The 16,057-nt window shown below is 30.2% G+C and overlaps 1 protein-coding gene and 2 long non-coding RNA genes across 5 annotated transcripts; 1 reads left to right on the forward strand and 2 right to left on the reverse strand.

The window, feature by feature from the left end:
* Positions 1–1,921: 1,921 nt before the first annotated feature.
* LOC112535868 lies at positions 1,922–2,978 on the reverse strand. Its single transcript, XR_003079956.2, has 2 exons — positions 2,476–2,978; positions 1,922–2,385 (listed from the first exon to the last, which is right to left on the reverse strand). It is a non-coding gene; the product is annotated as an uncharacterized LOC112535868 (long non-coding RNA).
* Positions 2,793–4,151, forward strand: LOC112535867. Of its 3 annotated transcripts, none has more exons than XR_003079955.2 (4): positions 2,793–2,904; positions 2,972–3,649; positions 3,726–3,809; positions 3,893–4,151. It is a non-coding gene; the product is annotated as an uncharacterized LOC112535867 (long non-coding RNA). The 3 variants fall into 3 exon arrangements; XR_007215753.1 differs by having other exon boundaries at positions 2,972–3,318; positions 3,401–3,649; positions 3,726–4,151; XR_007215754.1 differs by having other exon boundaries at positions 3,726–4,151.
* A 1,833-nt stretch (positions 4,152–5,984) lies between these two features.
* Positions 5,985–12,436, reverse strand: LOC8277867 (helicase SEN1). The gene is made up of 11 exons (XM_048374961.1): positions 12,285–12,436; positions 11,955–12,149; positions 10,549–11,100; positions 8,984–10,366; positions 8,583–8,907; positions 8,232–8,490; positions 7,916–8,132; positions 7,131–7,495; positions 6,823–6,969; positions 6,612–6,673; positions 5,985–6,285 (listed from the first exon to the last, which is right to left on the reverse strand). The coding sequence occupies exons 2-10, from the start codon at positions 12,072–12,074 to the stop codon at positions 6,631–6,633; spliced, it is 3,411 nt and encodes a 1,136-aa protein (XP_048230918.1). The 5' UTR covers positions 12,075–12,149; positions 12,285–12,436; the 3' UTR covers positions 5,985–6,285; positions 6,612–6,630.
* Between the last annotated feature and the right edge of the window lie 3,621 nt (positions 12,437–16,057).

Here is a 16,057-nt window from a genome sequence, read left to right on the forward strand (position 1 = left end):
CTAGTGGATTTGCCACGCTGGATATGCCCATTAAAATAATATTGCTTTATTTTTGGTAAATTCTAGAATTCGATAATGTATAGCGATTTAATTTTTGCCAATATTTTTATGTATTTATTTAATAAAAATTTATAAGACTTAGATCACATTTACATTAAAAATAAATATCTTTAAGCAATTAACATAAAAAAAATTTAGTATATATCTAAAATTTTACATAAAAGTTAAATATTATAAAATTTTATAATTTTTATTAAACAAATACATAAAAATATTAAAAGAATTATATCATTATAAACTACGACATCCACAATTCACATGTATTTTAAGAAAAATGGGAAATTTAGCTTGCTTTCGTGGTCAATTCAAAACCTTTAATCCATCTTTGAGAAATAGTGATAAGTTAGGATTTTTTTGATAATTAAACCTTTTTATTATGACCTCTTTAAATATAATTTGTATTTTTTAATTAAATGCGATTATAAAAAATATAATTAGTAATAAATGTACTTTAATTTTTTTATTTTACATTGGTGTATTAAAAATATTTTATCAACTATTTGCTTAATGGATTATCCACAATTCAAATGTCTACAAATATGGTTAGATATATAACTTTTTGCGTCTAAGAACATTGCACTGCCTTGGCCAATTTCCTATAATTTTTGTTCTTGGGGTGTTCCCTTTCCTCTGTTAATAAAAAAGAAAATAAAATAAAAGGAAAAAGAAACATGGTCCATAAACTCCTAAAAGAAACTAACAGTTTCACTAATTTGAACGAGTCATGATAATGGGATGACATGCTTTCTTGAAACCTTGATATCATGATATTTGCGACTCAGAATAAGACAAATAGTAGTAATACAATAAAGCATAAATTTTAGGTGAATTCTTGGTTGGCTTTGTTAGAATGTCTGTTTTTTTCAATGCTTTGCATGTACCATCTAAAAAAATTTAATATTAAATTTTTTATTTTAAGTTATATTTAAATTTAAAAGGACAGTGACCTGCTAATACAAGTCGCATTATAAAAATAAAATATTTTTATCTTTTTTATTGTTTATTTTATAGAATTTTTATCATTTTAATGTTAATAATAAAATATTTATAAATAAATAAAATTAGTTACGGAATAAAAGAAAACAAATTAATAAAAAAGATAACAAAAAGATATTAGTATGTAAATATAATGCTATTTATATTATTTTTTATTTAATATAAAAATGGTGTATAAAATTATTAATTTTATAATGAATTACATAATTTGTTTAAATATTTATTAAATTAGCATTTTATATAAACATATTTTATATAATATTTATGCTTATTATATAATTTTTATTATATAAAGTAATTTATTCTTAAAAATAAAAAATTTTGATAAGTTAATTGGAGAAATTACTTCATTTAATAATAATTTACACAAACTTAGCAAAATTTTACAAAAAGATATTATTATGTAAATATAATACTATTTCTATAATTTCTTCATTTATTTTATAATTATACCATATAGTGTATAAAATTTGTAATTCTATAAAGTTAAGAGAATGAGTTACATAGTCTGACTAAATTTTTTTTTTAAATCAGTTACATATTACATAAAAAAATATTTTATGTAGTATTTATGTTTATTATATAATTTTTTTTATAAACATTGATTTATTCTTTATATTATTAAAATATAAATTTTTGACAAATTATTTAGAAAAATTATTTAATTTAATAAAAATTTATATAAATTAGTAAAAATTTAGAAAAAATATATTATTATGTACATATAATACTATTTATATAATTTTTTTTATTATATAATTTATAGCATATAGTGCAAAAGATTTATAATTTTATGAAGTTAAGAAAATAAGTTATATAATTTGTGTTAGCCTAAGTCCTTCTGTATGATTCAAGGCATCCTTAATTTTGACCTTAACGATTAAGATTGAGTGTATATAATCTTGACTTTGAGTGTTCTTTGTAGATGTTCTTTGAAGAGCTTAAAAGTTCTAAAAAATACTTTCTAAATTGCAACTGCCACAAGTATGTCGCGAACGCGACTTTCATAAACAACTTTACCCTTGAAGCAATTGATGATTTCACGATCGCGAGCCTCATATCGCGCCCATGAAAGTCTGATTCTGGAAGTTAGAAGGTTTAGCGCCCATGAGCCAAACAATCGCGTCCAAGAACCTCAGTATTAAAGAAGTAGTAAGAATTGCATCGACGCCCTTGATTTCATGACTGCGACTTATACAAACCTCAAGAAATCGCCAACGGTTACTTCTAACACGACGAATCGTATAGTGCCATATGGAATATAGTCGTTGCCACTTTAGGTTTTGCGACCGCAACACAAGTGTCTCGATCGCAAAAAGTTAGTTGCATCTGCAATCAAGGTGTAGTGACCACGACTATATTATGACAGTACTTTTTATGCACTATCTAGAGCTAAAAGAAAAGATCTGGTCTAATTACCTATTTATAACGTCTCTTTTATCGTTAAAGGGTATAAATACCCCTCCTAAGAGACATTTAGCTCCTCTGCGGGACTCGGACCAGGTCTCTTCTTATGACTGGAGGTATGCAACTCTCGCATATCTATACCATCAGATGGATGTCACTATCCGAGGTAGCAAGAGGATTTGCAGTTTTTGGCATGCTATCCATATAAGTTGTGCTCTAACTTCTTTTCTTAGTTCTTTTAAATATAGATATCATGCATGCTGACTCTTTGTTCTACATGTTTGGGCCCTGGAGATCGGCCTTTTGGTGGCCTCACTGCCCATCTGCACTTCACGGGCTTTTCCTCGCCTGAGTCACTGGCGCTCGAGCAAGACTGTCACACTAGAGTGGTCACAAGTTCACGTGCATCACATGTAGATCAACAGTTTAACCTAGGACATGGTAAATACAATTCATTAGTCATATTCATGCTTTATTTATATCGTTACTTACCTTTTCTCGTACACAGATTCAGAGCGATTGCTGGGAGAGCGCAGCTAATGTGAGCCTTATATGCTGTCTGCGGCTGACCTTGAGCAAAGGAAGATACTACTGGCCGGACCTACCTGTCGGGGGTGGCATCTTGGTGAGAGGATTTATGGCTGGGAGCAAGGTCCTAGCAGGCACCGAGTCCCATTATCTCATCCTCTTTCCATGTTCTGGATGACAGATCTTGCTGGGGAGGAGCTAATGGAGTGTTTAAACGGGTATGACAAGCTTGAGGACCTTACCATCCGATCCTGGCTGATAAACTATATCTCGCTCATCCCTCGACTGCTAGGGGCTCTACCTCTTGGCGATGATGCCATTACTCATGTATTTTCTCGGATTCACTTAGAGCTCTCTTTTTCTGTCGTGTACTGCTCTTTTATTCATTTATTTACAACTGGTCCGCCAGGCTCCTACTGCTCATGATCTGATTGGAGGATGATCCTCTCGATGCTCTAGGACTTCTCATGTTGCAGGCTCATCTGCTGGTGTGACTTCCGAGGCACCTCTTATGGCCGTGTTTGATGTGGTTCTCAGGATTGTTGCATTCCCCCATAATTTGATGGCTTTATATTAAAGCCTACTCAATGTTATGAAGCTCTGGCTGGCCATGGATCAATATTTTCCTCCGGAGTTCATTACAAGCACTTGTACCCATGTAAGCTTATTCTTTTCTTTTATGTTTCCACCTCTTAGTTTTCTTGAAAAAGTTAATGACATATATACAAATATAGGTTTAGAGGGATCAGTATGAGCACGTACATTGACTGGTCGATGCCGTAAGAAGACAGCTCTTCATCCTTGGCGAGGACTGGTGGGTAAGAGCCAAAATAAATTATAAATTATGAGATGTAAAGTGTGCATGTATACATGAAATTTGCTAACTAATTCTCCTTTTAAGTTTTCAACAAACGGACCAAGAGGGACTGCAGGGGCAACTGGACAACTCGCAGGGTCAGCTTGATTCTAAACAAAGTTAGATCGATATGCTAACCCTTCAGCTATTTGCCTTGTAGACCTAAGGGATAGATGCTGAATTGGATGACAAGATGGGTAGTTCGGGAGGGAACTCCGGCTTCTGAATTTCCTTTGTATTTTTCTTCTGATTGCTTGTAAAACTTGAGACCTTATATAAACTTTTATCTTTTGAAGATATAACATGTGGCTTTTGAATTGCCCTCATTTTAGTCATTTGTATGAGCTTGTGTGCATTGAAAATCAAGCACCCAAAAAAATGCTAAAATGGGCTAGAAATCGCACCGGGAGACTATAGCCGAATTCTTTTTTTTATTTTTATCTTTCTTTTGCATTAACTCTTGCCTAAGCCGCCCTTTCAGAATTTCAACTTAGCAAGCTCTTGTCTTCATTTTTGCCTAAGCCGCCCTTTCGGGTCCTCAACTTAGCTTTATTCTTTTCTTTTTCTTTTTTTTTTTTGTTTCTTTTTCTTTTTACAAATTTGGCTATGGGAGAAACTTCAGATCCTGGTTTTACCCGATTTGAAAGGATTCAAGAATTAGCTACTCTATCTAAGGATGCAGATAGAGATACAAAGAGGATGAGGAAATAAAAATTATGTCTTTTTTCAGATCTCATTCATTTTGTTTAGAACTTTTTAATTTTGATTTTCTTTCAATTAGTGTGTAAGATATTAAATAGACATATATATGGTTGATAACAATTCTAAACAATTTTATTTCATTTAATAAAAGTCTAGATGTGTATTTTGATTTCTCGCAATATAACTCCTGTCATTAGCTAGTTCTTTCAGATTTATAGTTGATTATTTTATCTCTTTTGTCTTGATTTTTGCCTGACCAGCCTTTTCAGGTATTTCGATCGGCATGCTATTTTTTCTATTATTCTTTTTTTTTTTTTTATACATAGTATTTTGATAAAAAATTCAGTAATGAGCCAAAATCTATAGATTTTAGAATTTAGATAAAAGTTAAATAGATTTTCTTTATAAATCAAATTACTGAGCTTACACCAATACTAAATTTGTGCATAAATAATTACGTGCGGTATACCATATGGATGGAAGCCTTATATGAATGGATTCTTAAAAAATACTTTTAGACTATAAAATAATAAGGCCAAAAATAATGAAAATGATTAATAGTGATATACTTAAATATTAGAAATATTTAAAAAATGAAATATTTAATTTTAAATCCTAGGAATCCTACAGAATACTCTACTAAAAACTAATCCAAAGCCACATAAAATTTATTCAAATTTTTTTAGAATAATTCAGTTCTAAATAGAATTTGTTTAATTAACTAAAATAAATATCATTAAAATAAGAAAAAAATTCATTTTTAAACACTCCCTTATCACATTTTAATTCTTATAAGATTCATTTGTATTATGGTAGCTTCGGTTATTTATATAAAATTATTTTTAAAAGTTGAAAAAATAAATTTAATTTTTTAATTTAATATATTGAAATTTTTCATAAACAATTTTTTTCAAATTTATTTTTGAGAAAAGAATTAATTTATTTATCTTTTATAAAGTAATTTTTAAAACTTAAAATATAAAATAAAAGAAAAACTAAGACTGAAAAAATAATTTGCCAACTTCAATGCCATAGTTACGAACCATGAGACATGCACGACCATGCCCGTGGATTGGGATAAAATTCAGGATTGCCCCTATTTTACAATGAAAGATTAATGGACCCCCTTCATCTAACGGCTGTAATCATTTCGCAAATCAATAAAACGTTTTATCATGCATTCTTAAAGTTTTAGGGTCCCGCACTTGGAAAACTAACATCAGATCAAATCCATCATTATATCTTTTCTTGTGGGGGTTCACTTCTCTTTTTAGCCTTAGTGGTTTAAGAAGTGATTCCCCCTTGTCAAATTGTTATAATCATCATTTTGATTCTTTACCAAAAAGTCCATCAACATTACCCCAGTTCATTAATATATATAGTTTTTATTGTTTCTTTCTTTGGGATAATGCTCAGAATCAACAGAAAAGAAAAATGGAAAAAGACATACAGTCATCATAATTTAATGCTCAATAATACAATATATTAATAGTTGAGGGACTTAATAGCATAAACTAATAAAGTTGAAGGGCCTAGTAGCACAAATTTTGAAAACACTTCACTCGCTTTGAATGTTGCATATTGTACGTCAGGGGCTCTATAGCAAATAATTTCAATTCAGGATTTAATCGGGAAAAGGTCCTAAGTTCAAGGGGGGATTTTTTATGGTTTAATCCTTTTATTTGTCCATTTAATTAGCCTTTACATGGACATATATATTGTAACACATATACCACCTGAAAGAAAAAAAGAAAACTAAATAAATAAAGTTAATCTAAACATAAAATAAAAATGAAATCAGAAGTATGTCAATCTCAGAATGCCAAATTTATTTACTTTAGTTATCTATTTTTCTTCAATTCCTTTTATAATTACTGCAACAGGAACAGTATTTCAGAAGTGACAAGAAATTTTATGATATCAAATCGCATTTATGCAGAGTTGGTATTCTAGTTCCAAATCTTAATCAGTGTTCAACTTTTTGCAACTTAAGATTCAAGTTCTACCCATCAGATTCTGAAAAAATTATCGCTGAAGAAAAAAAAGAAAGAAGAAGCCATACCCATCATCTTGAATCCATTTTACTTGGGTTTTGATCCAGCAGTCTTGCCTTTACGCTTCACTCTGTACTCCAATCAGACATTAAAAAACAATGACTATGTTAACTGGCTTTATCACACTCTGTACACTAGTATATATGTTCTCTGCATTGCCTATTCTTTATCCAGATTATCTATTTTTCTCTTCATCTCAGAATTAAACTTCTCACATACTTATTAGCAGTAGTGGAAGAACTTGATTGATCCCTTAGGCTGAGTGCTGCTAGTGACTCCGACAGCTGCAAGAGATTAGTTCCAGAAGTACTTCCCCGATGAACATTAGAGGAGTTCACTGGCCATCTCATTGGAACAACTAGATTCCTGCATTTATAAAATCATAATGATCGAAAAGATAATTGATAATTACTAACCATCATGCATAATCACCTGACTTCTCCATTAAGTTTTGCTTAAAGAACCGCTGATTTACCTCAACGAATGACCTTTTGTATATATTTTTCCTTTGTAGAATAGCACTTTACCTTTCGAAGCATTTGTATTTGCAGCAATTAATCTTATCTATTGTATATTTCCTGAACAGGTTGTCAAGGCTCTCTGCTAGCTTTGCAACATGAGATGATGACAAAACATCCCAGATCTTCAGGACTTGAATCTGAAATGAATTTTCCTGGAGAATATCCACACTCCAAACAATATTTAGCTGTTCATTAACTTTATATTGCTGTAGAAGTTGGAAAGAGATCCCATCATGCACAATTTGGTCGTTGTCTTTGTCAGATTGACGCCAACCATTTGAAAGTTTTTCTAAGAGGGAAATCACTTTCTTGCGAATTTCGACATCCTTGAGTCTTTCCATTGATCTCTGAAAGTCATCGCTGAAGAAAACCTATTTTAAATTTAAGTAGACAGGATTACTGCTTAAATCAGTGGAACCTTCTGCTGAGTATAGTGCGAGACTGGACTAGCAGAGAACTTAACCTATAAAGTATAAGTTTTCAGGCTTAGTTCAGTGACTAACTACAGCATACTGTTGAACACTAGTAGTCTTACAAAAATCTCAGGAGACCCAGTTAACTAACAGGAAATCAAAGATAATTCTGACCTTTTAAAGATGAAAGTTATTATACTTTGAGTTGGCATTGTAAGAAGAAAGATAATTCATTGACAGATCAGGAAAGCAATGTGATATGTAACAGGGTATATACATATATGTGTGTGTGTGAGTGTATTTTATCCTTCTAAGAACTGTTTAAAGTACCAAGCACTGGACGGAATGATCGCAGGAAACATAAGAACACTAGCATACCTTCCATCTCGCCTTCCTGAATAAAGGAGAAGTCGCTTGCAGTAAAGTATCAAGTTGGTCAAGCTCGATCAAGGCAGCTATTATAGCTTGAGCCAATCTATTATCCTCATCAGCATTATGAAAACACCTTCGTCTTTCTGCATCAGCAACAAGCTTCTTCCAAATAGAACCACTCTTATTTAAAGTGGCTGCATTTCCCAATATCCAGAGGCAATACCTATACAGGCAGACCAGAATAAGAAAAGGGAAAAGAAAAGAAAATTCCAGATCAAGTATATTAAGAAGAAGAAGAAAATGTTTGAGCGGCTAACAGTACCTTGCACGCGTTAATGCCACATTTGCTCTTTGACAATTGGAAAGAAAACCCACTGATCCTTTGTTGTTACATCTAACAGTGGAGAAAATTATTACATCCTCTTCTCCTCCTTGAAAGCCATCAATAGAGCGAACATTTACAGAGAATTCTGCATCAGAGCCTGAACTATAGTTTCCAATCTTCTCTTGAATTGCATGAACCTGAGCCTTGTATGGTGATATGATGCCTATGCTTACCTTCTTCTTCGTGCTAATGAATTCTGAAGTGAAAAATAACTGTTACAAGTTTCTCTAAAGGAGAATTTACATTTAAATGTCTAGCATAATTTCCTTGCCACATTTTAAATGATACCTGAAAACAGGTTAGCTACTATGTCAGAAACTACAGCAACCTCTACCATATTTCTCAAACTTCTGAACTCATCGAATTCCTCTTTTCCGTGAGAGATGTTTATAAAAGAATAGGAACTATACATATTTCCTTCAAGGAAACGTCTCTCATGGCTTATTTCTTTAACATTTAGAGCATCCAAGATTTGCTTGCCATAGAACTCCCTATTTGGCAATAAGCTTATAGATGGATGCATTCTGTATTGGATGTTCAAGAGGTGCTTCTTGTATCCCAACTTTACCAGCCTCTCAAACAGACTCCTTCCAAATCCAGCCTCTTCAGAAATCTAAAAAACAATAGTGCTTTAAATTTGGGAATGATGGAGAAAGAGAAAGGAAATAATACTAACACTAGCTTATAACCTTACTGTTAACCATTGCAGATAATTGCCTTTCATCTCCAACAAGAATGGCATGATGAAGACCAGAAAGTTGCAAGGGAATCGTTGATTCACATTCTTTGAGCTGCGCAGCTTCGTCAATAACCAAGAAACGCAGAGGTGTCATTCTTTTTGTGTGCAACTTAATGGAGCTTGATGTAGTACAGAAAAGAAGGCAAGCATTAGCCAAGCAAAATTCTTTTATAGCAAAAGTACTGGTAAAATCTGGAACTGGGAATGTTGGAGGAAGTGATTTTAGTATACTGAGACACTCTTTTCTTGTCATACTCAACTTCATATGACTGCTAGTTATGCTTCCTGCATTCTCATCTATCCCAAGAACTTGCTTGAACCCTTGCTTGGCAATATTGACACTATTTAACAAGGTTTCAAGAGATGCCAGCAGACCAAGAGCTCCTATCATGTTTCTAACCAACTCTAATGAAATGGAAGAAGTTGGCAAGTGAGTATACAAATTTACAATGCAGAATTTCAACCTTTCTCCAATTGTTTTGAATCTTTTTTCTACGAATTCCTCTAGTGTCATGACCTCGCATTTTGCAACCACCTCCTGTTCAGTTTTCTTGTTCTTAAAGTAACCATCTCCACCCTCATGTTCCTTACCCTTCAGTTTTTGCTTATCTTTCTGGATATGCAAACTTGCCTTCTGTTCTTCCTTTTTCATTTCTTTTACAATTACTTTTTTCCCATTCTTTTTCTTCTTTCCTTTGCGGTTTCCATTGTAATTCTCCTCTCCTTTCTTTTGATTAATCATCTGCTGTTCCTTCTCAACCTTTTTATCCTCTTTATCTTTCTCTGTTCTGTCCTCCTGCAAGTACATTCGATACTGCTCTTGAGGGTTTTCCAGTAAGCATATCATGGATGCTAGACTATGCTTCCAGCCAGACTTTGGAGCAAAACAACTGCTAAGTGTGTCTGCACGATTATCAAGAAATATATCGAAAAGTTCGCTCTGATTATCTATCTTCATTCTTTCTTGGTTTCCAAAAAGAACTATATCACCAATCCCATAGGTGTCATATTGAAGTAGCTTCACAACTGAATTTAGGACACGGGATGCCACTTCTAACACTGCAATGTTTGTTGGGGCACAAGTAAGTGTTCTGCATTTCATTGTAAATAAGGCATACAGCAGGAAACCAACTGTCTTTGTTTTGCCAGTTCCTGGAGGGCCCCAAATTAATTTGACTATACTTCGATGAGAGCACCGCCTTGCAGCGATACAGCTGAAAACTGCAGCTTTTTGTGAATCATTCAAATTAAGAGAATCTGACATGTCCCTTATGCATGATAAGAAAACATCTTTATTTGCTTGAGAAGAGCATATGCTGCAATATTCATTCTCCTGAAAGAAATTAAAAAAAAAAAAAGTATACTCTCAATACAGAAATCAGTAAGAGAAAAATAAGAATTGGGATTGGATTTCTGTATCCAAGGGATGCAAACAACAAGATAAACATGTGTTTCACATTGTCAGGGTTTCAAACATGGAATATTAAAAGCAAGAATATGAATCATAAACCTTACGCTAGAATTGTTTTGCAGCACTTCCTTAATAATATTCATGTTCATCCCTTCCAACTCTGAATTAATTGCTCCCCATATGCGAATATTTGTCGTCAAGTTTATCAAGTAAACAGCAAAAAGTGTTTCTTTCTTCTTATTCTTCTGCGCACCTTGTTCTGTAATAATGGGTTTTGATGATAGTATCGAAAGTGTATCAGAATACTCACCTTTGACCCCACGAACATAGGCAATAAGAAAGGATTGTTTGGATAACCTCAAATCATCAATACATTTTGGTCTGACATCCGTCAGGGCAACAAGATCTCCAACCTGAGGCTCATATGATCCACCACTACTCCTATTCTCTCTCCTTTTCAGGACAACTTCGTAAAACAAGTCCCGCGGAGGTTTATACTGCTTGGAATTATGAATAGAGTGTATTTCAGTTGTCAGTGATCGGGACAGTGCTTGAACACTTAAACACAGATCAGCATGTGTTTCCTCCAGAAGTGGGGGAATGAATGTCTTCATATAATGTGCTGTTGACATGAATGTATCTGGGATCTTCTTCACCTGTAAACAGCGAAGATTTCAGAAATATAACCAATAAACCAGAGATAGATATGAAAATCTACGACAGAAGATGCAAGCATAATGATGATACTAAATGCCGCTTAGTTCTTGTATAAGCCAAAAACTAACAAATCCTGAAGAACCTACATAATTGTTTGACGTAATTGTAAGATAATTTACTTAAAAGAAACCCGTCGAATTGCATTAAAATTGATAACAGTGGTAGTTATTTCCTCAATTGACAAAAATTTGGAACAGATATAATAACAGTCAAGAAAACAATTAACCTGGAAAAAAAAGATAACAAACTTTAGCAGTTGTCTAGCTGTCATCACTGGATGGAGCTATGATTAATGAGCTTGTATTCCATGGCTCAGCTGATGATTACATGTAAATATGTGCTTCTACATATCATATTTTAGCAAGATATATTGTTTTTGAAACAAGCTCAAAGGATTTCAATGTTGCTTAAAATTTAAAATGTTGGAATTCCTGTGATACTAATTGGAATTTATGAACTACCATGAAAAGCAATCAGGAACTGCAAATAAAACTGAGTTCAAGAAACAAGGGAGTAATATATAAACAATTTTGATCCAGTTGGATATTTGGAAAATAATGTTTTGTCAAAATGGTTAGTTATATTTGAAACAATGATAACTTCTATTTTTTAACTCAGCCAAAGCCCAGAATGGGTATCAAGTTTGAGACTCCGCCTTCTCCCTCTTTTAAAAGAAAGTATAATTCTAAGAAAAAGTTATAAAAAAAAAAAAAAGTAAAAGATATTAGTAACTGCAAGACTGTCAAATTTGACATGTAGGAAAAGGAATAACTAAAAAAAATAGTAACCAAACCTGGTCTTTGTAAAGATCCTTATTAAGAACATCATGAATGGACCAAGAAAACACTGAATCTATTAAGCTTCTACCCATGATAGTCATCTTTCCCTTCTTCTCCATATCCTGCTTCTCCATTCTTTTTTTTTTTCTTCACCTTTTTCTTGCCTTCCGGCTTAGTTTTATATGATCAACTGCCCAAACCTAAAGATCCTACATAGAATAAAAACCAGAAAGAGAGACATTACACTACAAGAAAAGAAAACAGAAAACTCAAATGGTAAGAAGGGTACTAAACTATGTTAGATGAAAGAAAGAAAGAAAGCAAGAAAGGATTTTGTTCCTTACAAGGTAAAGCTTCTTTCACACTCAAACAAACCTAAATATGTTTCTTCAACAACAAAGAACACTATTATACATAGAAAGAATCGGGTAAATGTAGTTTTGAAGAAATATGTGAGCAGAGAAGAGGTTGACGTTAGGTCAATGTATATATATATATATATATTATATACGTATGTTTTATAGCCTTTTTCGAAACTGCCATACTTGCTTTTGATGTTGCATATTTCCTGGCTACTTCTGGCATAAATTTTTTCATATTTCTTAATTTAGCTTTAGGCATACATAAGAAAATCTAACTTATTTTAGAATGTATTTTTCAAAATCATAAAAAGAAAGAATTATAATCTCTACTCTGAAAAGTTGGATGGGGATATTATATTACCATACCTTATTTTCTCAGGATCAGATCATAAGACTTTTTATTCAATTTAAAGACCATTTTTAGTAATAATATCAAGTCATCAGCAATCATATTAAACAATTTCACATTTAATCTTATATTTATTATATTAAACCTTTCACTTTATATTTTTTTTACTATTATATTAGTGTTTGTAGAATTTTTCTTTTTAACCCTCTTAATAAGTCATAAATGTCTTTAAAAATAGTCATTATTAAAAGTGAAATTAAGTTTATAAAATATTTGTAATTAAAACAAAAAAATAATTGCTTTATTCTAATTAAAATACATTAATATGAAAAATTAAAAATTTTGAAAAATGTTATTTCATATTATGAATCATATAAAAAATAAATAAATAAATATTTATAATAAGAACTTTTTAAAGCATAATATAAAATGTATGTGTAGATATTTTACTGGAGAAAATAAATATAATACTTATTTTCTTAATATCAAATAAATAATCTAAGTACATAAAAATTTTCAAAGATAAATTAAAAAGTTATGTTCTTTATTGGAAAGATAAAAAATTATTACAATTTAGTTACGGTGAACAAGATTTATGGGCCGATAATTTTTTATTACTTTATTGATGGATAATATTATCTTTGTATATTAAAATAAAATTTTCTAATTTGGCCTTAATAAAATAGAGTGTGACAATAACATTACCTGAAAAAGTTTTGCAAAATGAGACGTGCCAATGGCATATTAAAATGATATGCTTCAAATTTAAGAATGGAATAGAATACTTTTTTCCAAAGTATTATTTCACTTAATAATTCGGTAAGAATCTGAAATCTTTATGATATTATTAATATGAAATAATTTAAATCTCATAGGAAATTATAATAAAATAAGCTTCTAGGAATATAATCAAATGTTTATTTGGAATGTATGCGTCTAAGTTTATTTCGTCTATTTCAGTTACAATATGTAATAAATATGGTATTGGACTTAGTCTTCTCCATCTTAATCAATTCTCTACCTTCCGTATATAATATAAACTAATTCAAAAATTTGGATTTTCGAAATGCAGAAAAAAGAAAAAAGGAAAGTAAAAAAGAAAAGAAAAAGGAAAGCATAAAGATTCTTGAAGTAGGAAATCTTGCTTAAGAATGAAGCAAGGAAAGCTACCCTTATGGTAAGACTTAATACTGCCCGTAAAAGAAGGAATTTAGATGACCTTATATTTAGGCTCTTGATACGGTCGATATATGTACCGGTATATTTATAAATAAACAGATTATTAAAATATAATTTATTTTATAATTTAATTTATATATATTTTGTCTTGTATGTAAGATATTTTTCTAAATTTTTGTGATAGTTTTTTTTTTTTTCCTGAAAAGGAAAAGTATGTGGGAATAGAAAAAAAGAGAATACCAGAACGAAAAGATAGAGAGTGAATGGAAGGAAATGAAAAAAATGAAAATGAGACTACAATAAGTGAAAGGAAATATTAGATTATGAATGGAAAAATGACATATTTACTTTTATTGTTGTAAATAATATAAAACTTAAAGACACCAAAACTATTTAAAATTATAGTAGTCAACGTGATACTAATTTGAAATGTTTAGGACACTGAGATTGAGAAAATATGACATTACTAAAGATACTGATAAAAAAGAGCAGACTTAATTTGTTTTAGTCTTTACACACAGCTTAAATTCTAACATCTATATTATGCCGTTGCATATACAGGTTAAACACAACCATTTTACTTTTCATTTAAATCATTACACTATTTTATTATTATACTTTCTAAAAATAATCTTTTATTATGAAAATGCAGTCAAGTTATATAATATTAATAAAATGTTTATTTGATATTCTTTTATATATTCAAGAAAATTTTTATATTTTCTTTTAAAAATAAAGTCCAATTTGGCCAGTGATCTTATTGCTCAGGTCTACTTTAGCCATTTTCTAAATTTATGTACATTTTAACTTAAACTGTTAAATATTTGATTTAAATTAGCCCAATATTTTATAAAAATGAAAGAATGAGTTCTATATTCTATTCTTAGAAAGAGTGGATACAATAAATAATAAAAAGAATTAACTTTTTATATTAATTGTAATCACTTAAATCAAAAAATATATATTAATATTTAAACAAGACACAATAAAAAAATAAATATAACTATTTTTTAGTATTCTTACTGTTTTTTCTCTTAATAATGACAATAAATGAGACAGTTACGGTGGTAATGGTGCCGAGAACAGTAAGATAAGAACGATTTCAGCGAGAATCATGGTGGTAATAACTACTTATTTCTTACTTATATTAATTGTACTAAACTTATAAAATAATGTTTAAAATTTTTTATAATTTTTTAATTATTTTTTTATTTTCGAAAGAAAGTAACTCTCCCTCTATTAATATTTTCCTAAAATAAAATTAATTTGAGCCAAATATATAAAAGTTTAGGTTAACAAATCTATAAATTTAAAAAACAACTAAATTAACGCCAGATGAAAATATTAGTGGCCAAATTAATTTTTTTTTTTTAAAAATATCTACATCAAAATTAATTCTATGCGCAAAAGTAATTTAAAGTAATAATATAGTTTATGTTATTTTTTGATATAAATTATATAATTTACGTTTAATATTTTAATTTTTCTCTTAATTTTTGTACTACAAATGCAATTTAATATAAATAAGTCATTAAGAAAATCATTAAGACCTTTTAATTTTTATTAAACTAATATTTTAATATTTAGTATAAAATATAAATAAAAATATGTAAAAAAATAAATAAAATTTCTGTCCCTAACTAATGTGTGTTTGTGTTATTAATAAAAAGTATATCAGAAAGTTACTAGTCATAAAACTCATTTTGATTATTAGTATTTTATTATTATTAGTACTTTAGTGTCTATGACTTTCCTTGCAGGATTTTCTCTATGACAGTCTTAAACTTTTCTGGTGGCTAGTATAATGGAAAAATAGTCTTGTTGTATTCGCATATATATATGTATATATATGGGGGACAACAAATAATCAATTTGGTGCAATTACAAATCCACCGTTGAATTACAATGAATTTGGGCGTGGCACGTTTGTACTTTATCTTGCTTTCATCATTATAAATGACATATGTCACCAAATTAATGGCTACCTCTATTTTTTTATCTTTTTAATCTCTTAATTTTCTAAAATCAAACTTTTACCACTAAACTTTATAATTTAAAATCTTATAATCATATAATTAAATCCTCAACACCTTTACATATATTATTTAAAATCCATATTACAAATTATCCAAATATTAACTGTAAATTATACTTATATATATATATATATATATATATATACACACCGAATTATAATATAAAATATTGTAATATTTTATACATCAAA

The sequence above is a fragment of the Ricinus communis genome, chromosome 5 (genome assembly GCF_019578655.1).
Source record: "Ricinus communis isolate WT05 ecotype wild-type chromosome 5, ASM1957865v1, whole genome shotgun sequence".
NCBI classification, from domain to species: domain Eukaryota; kingdom Viridiplantae; phylum Streptophyta; class Magnoliopsida; order Malpighiales; family Euphorbiaceae; genus Ricinus; species Ricinus communis.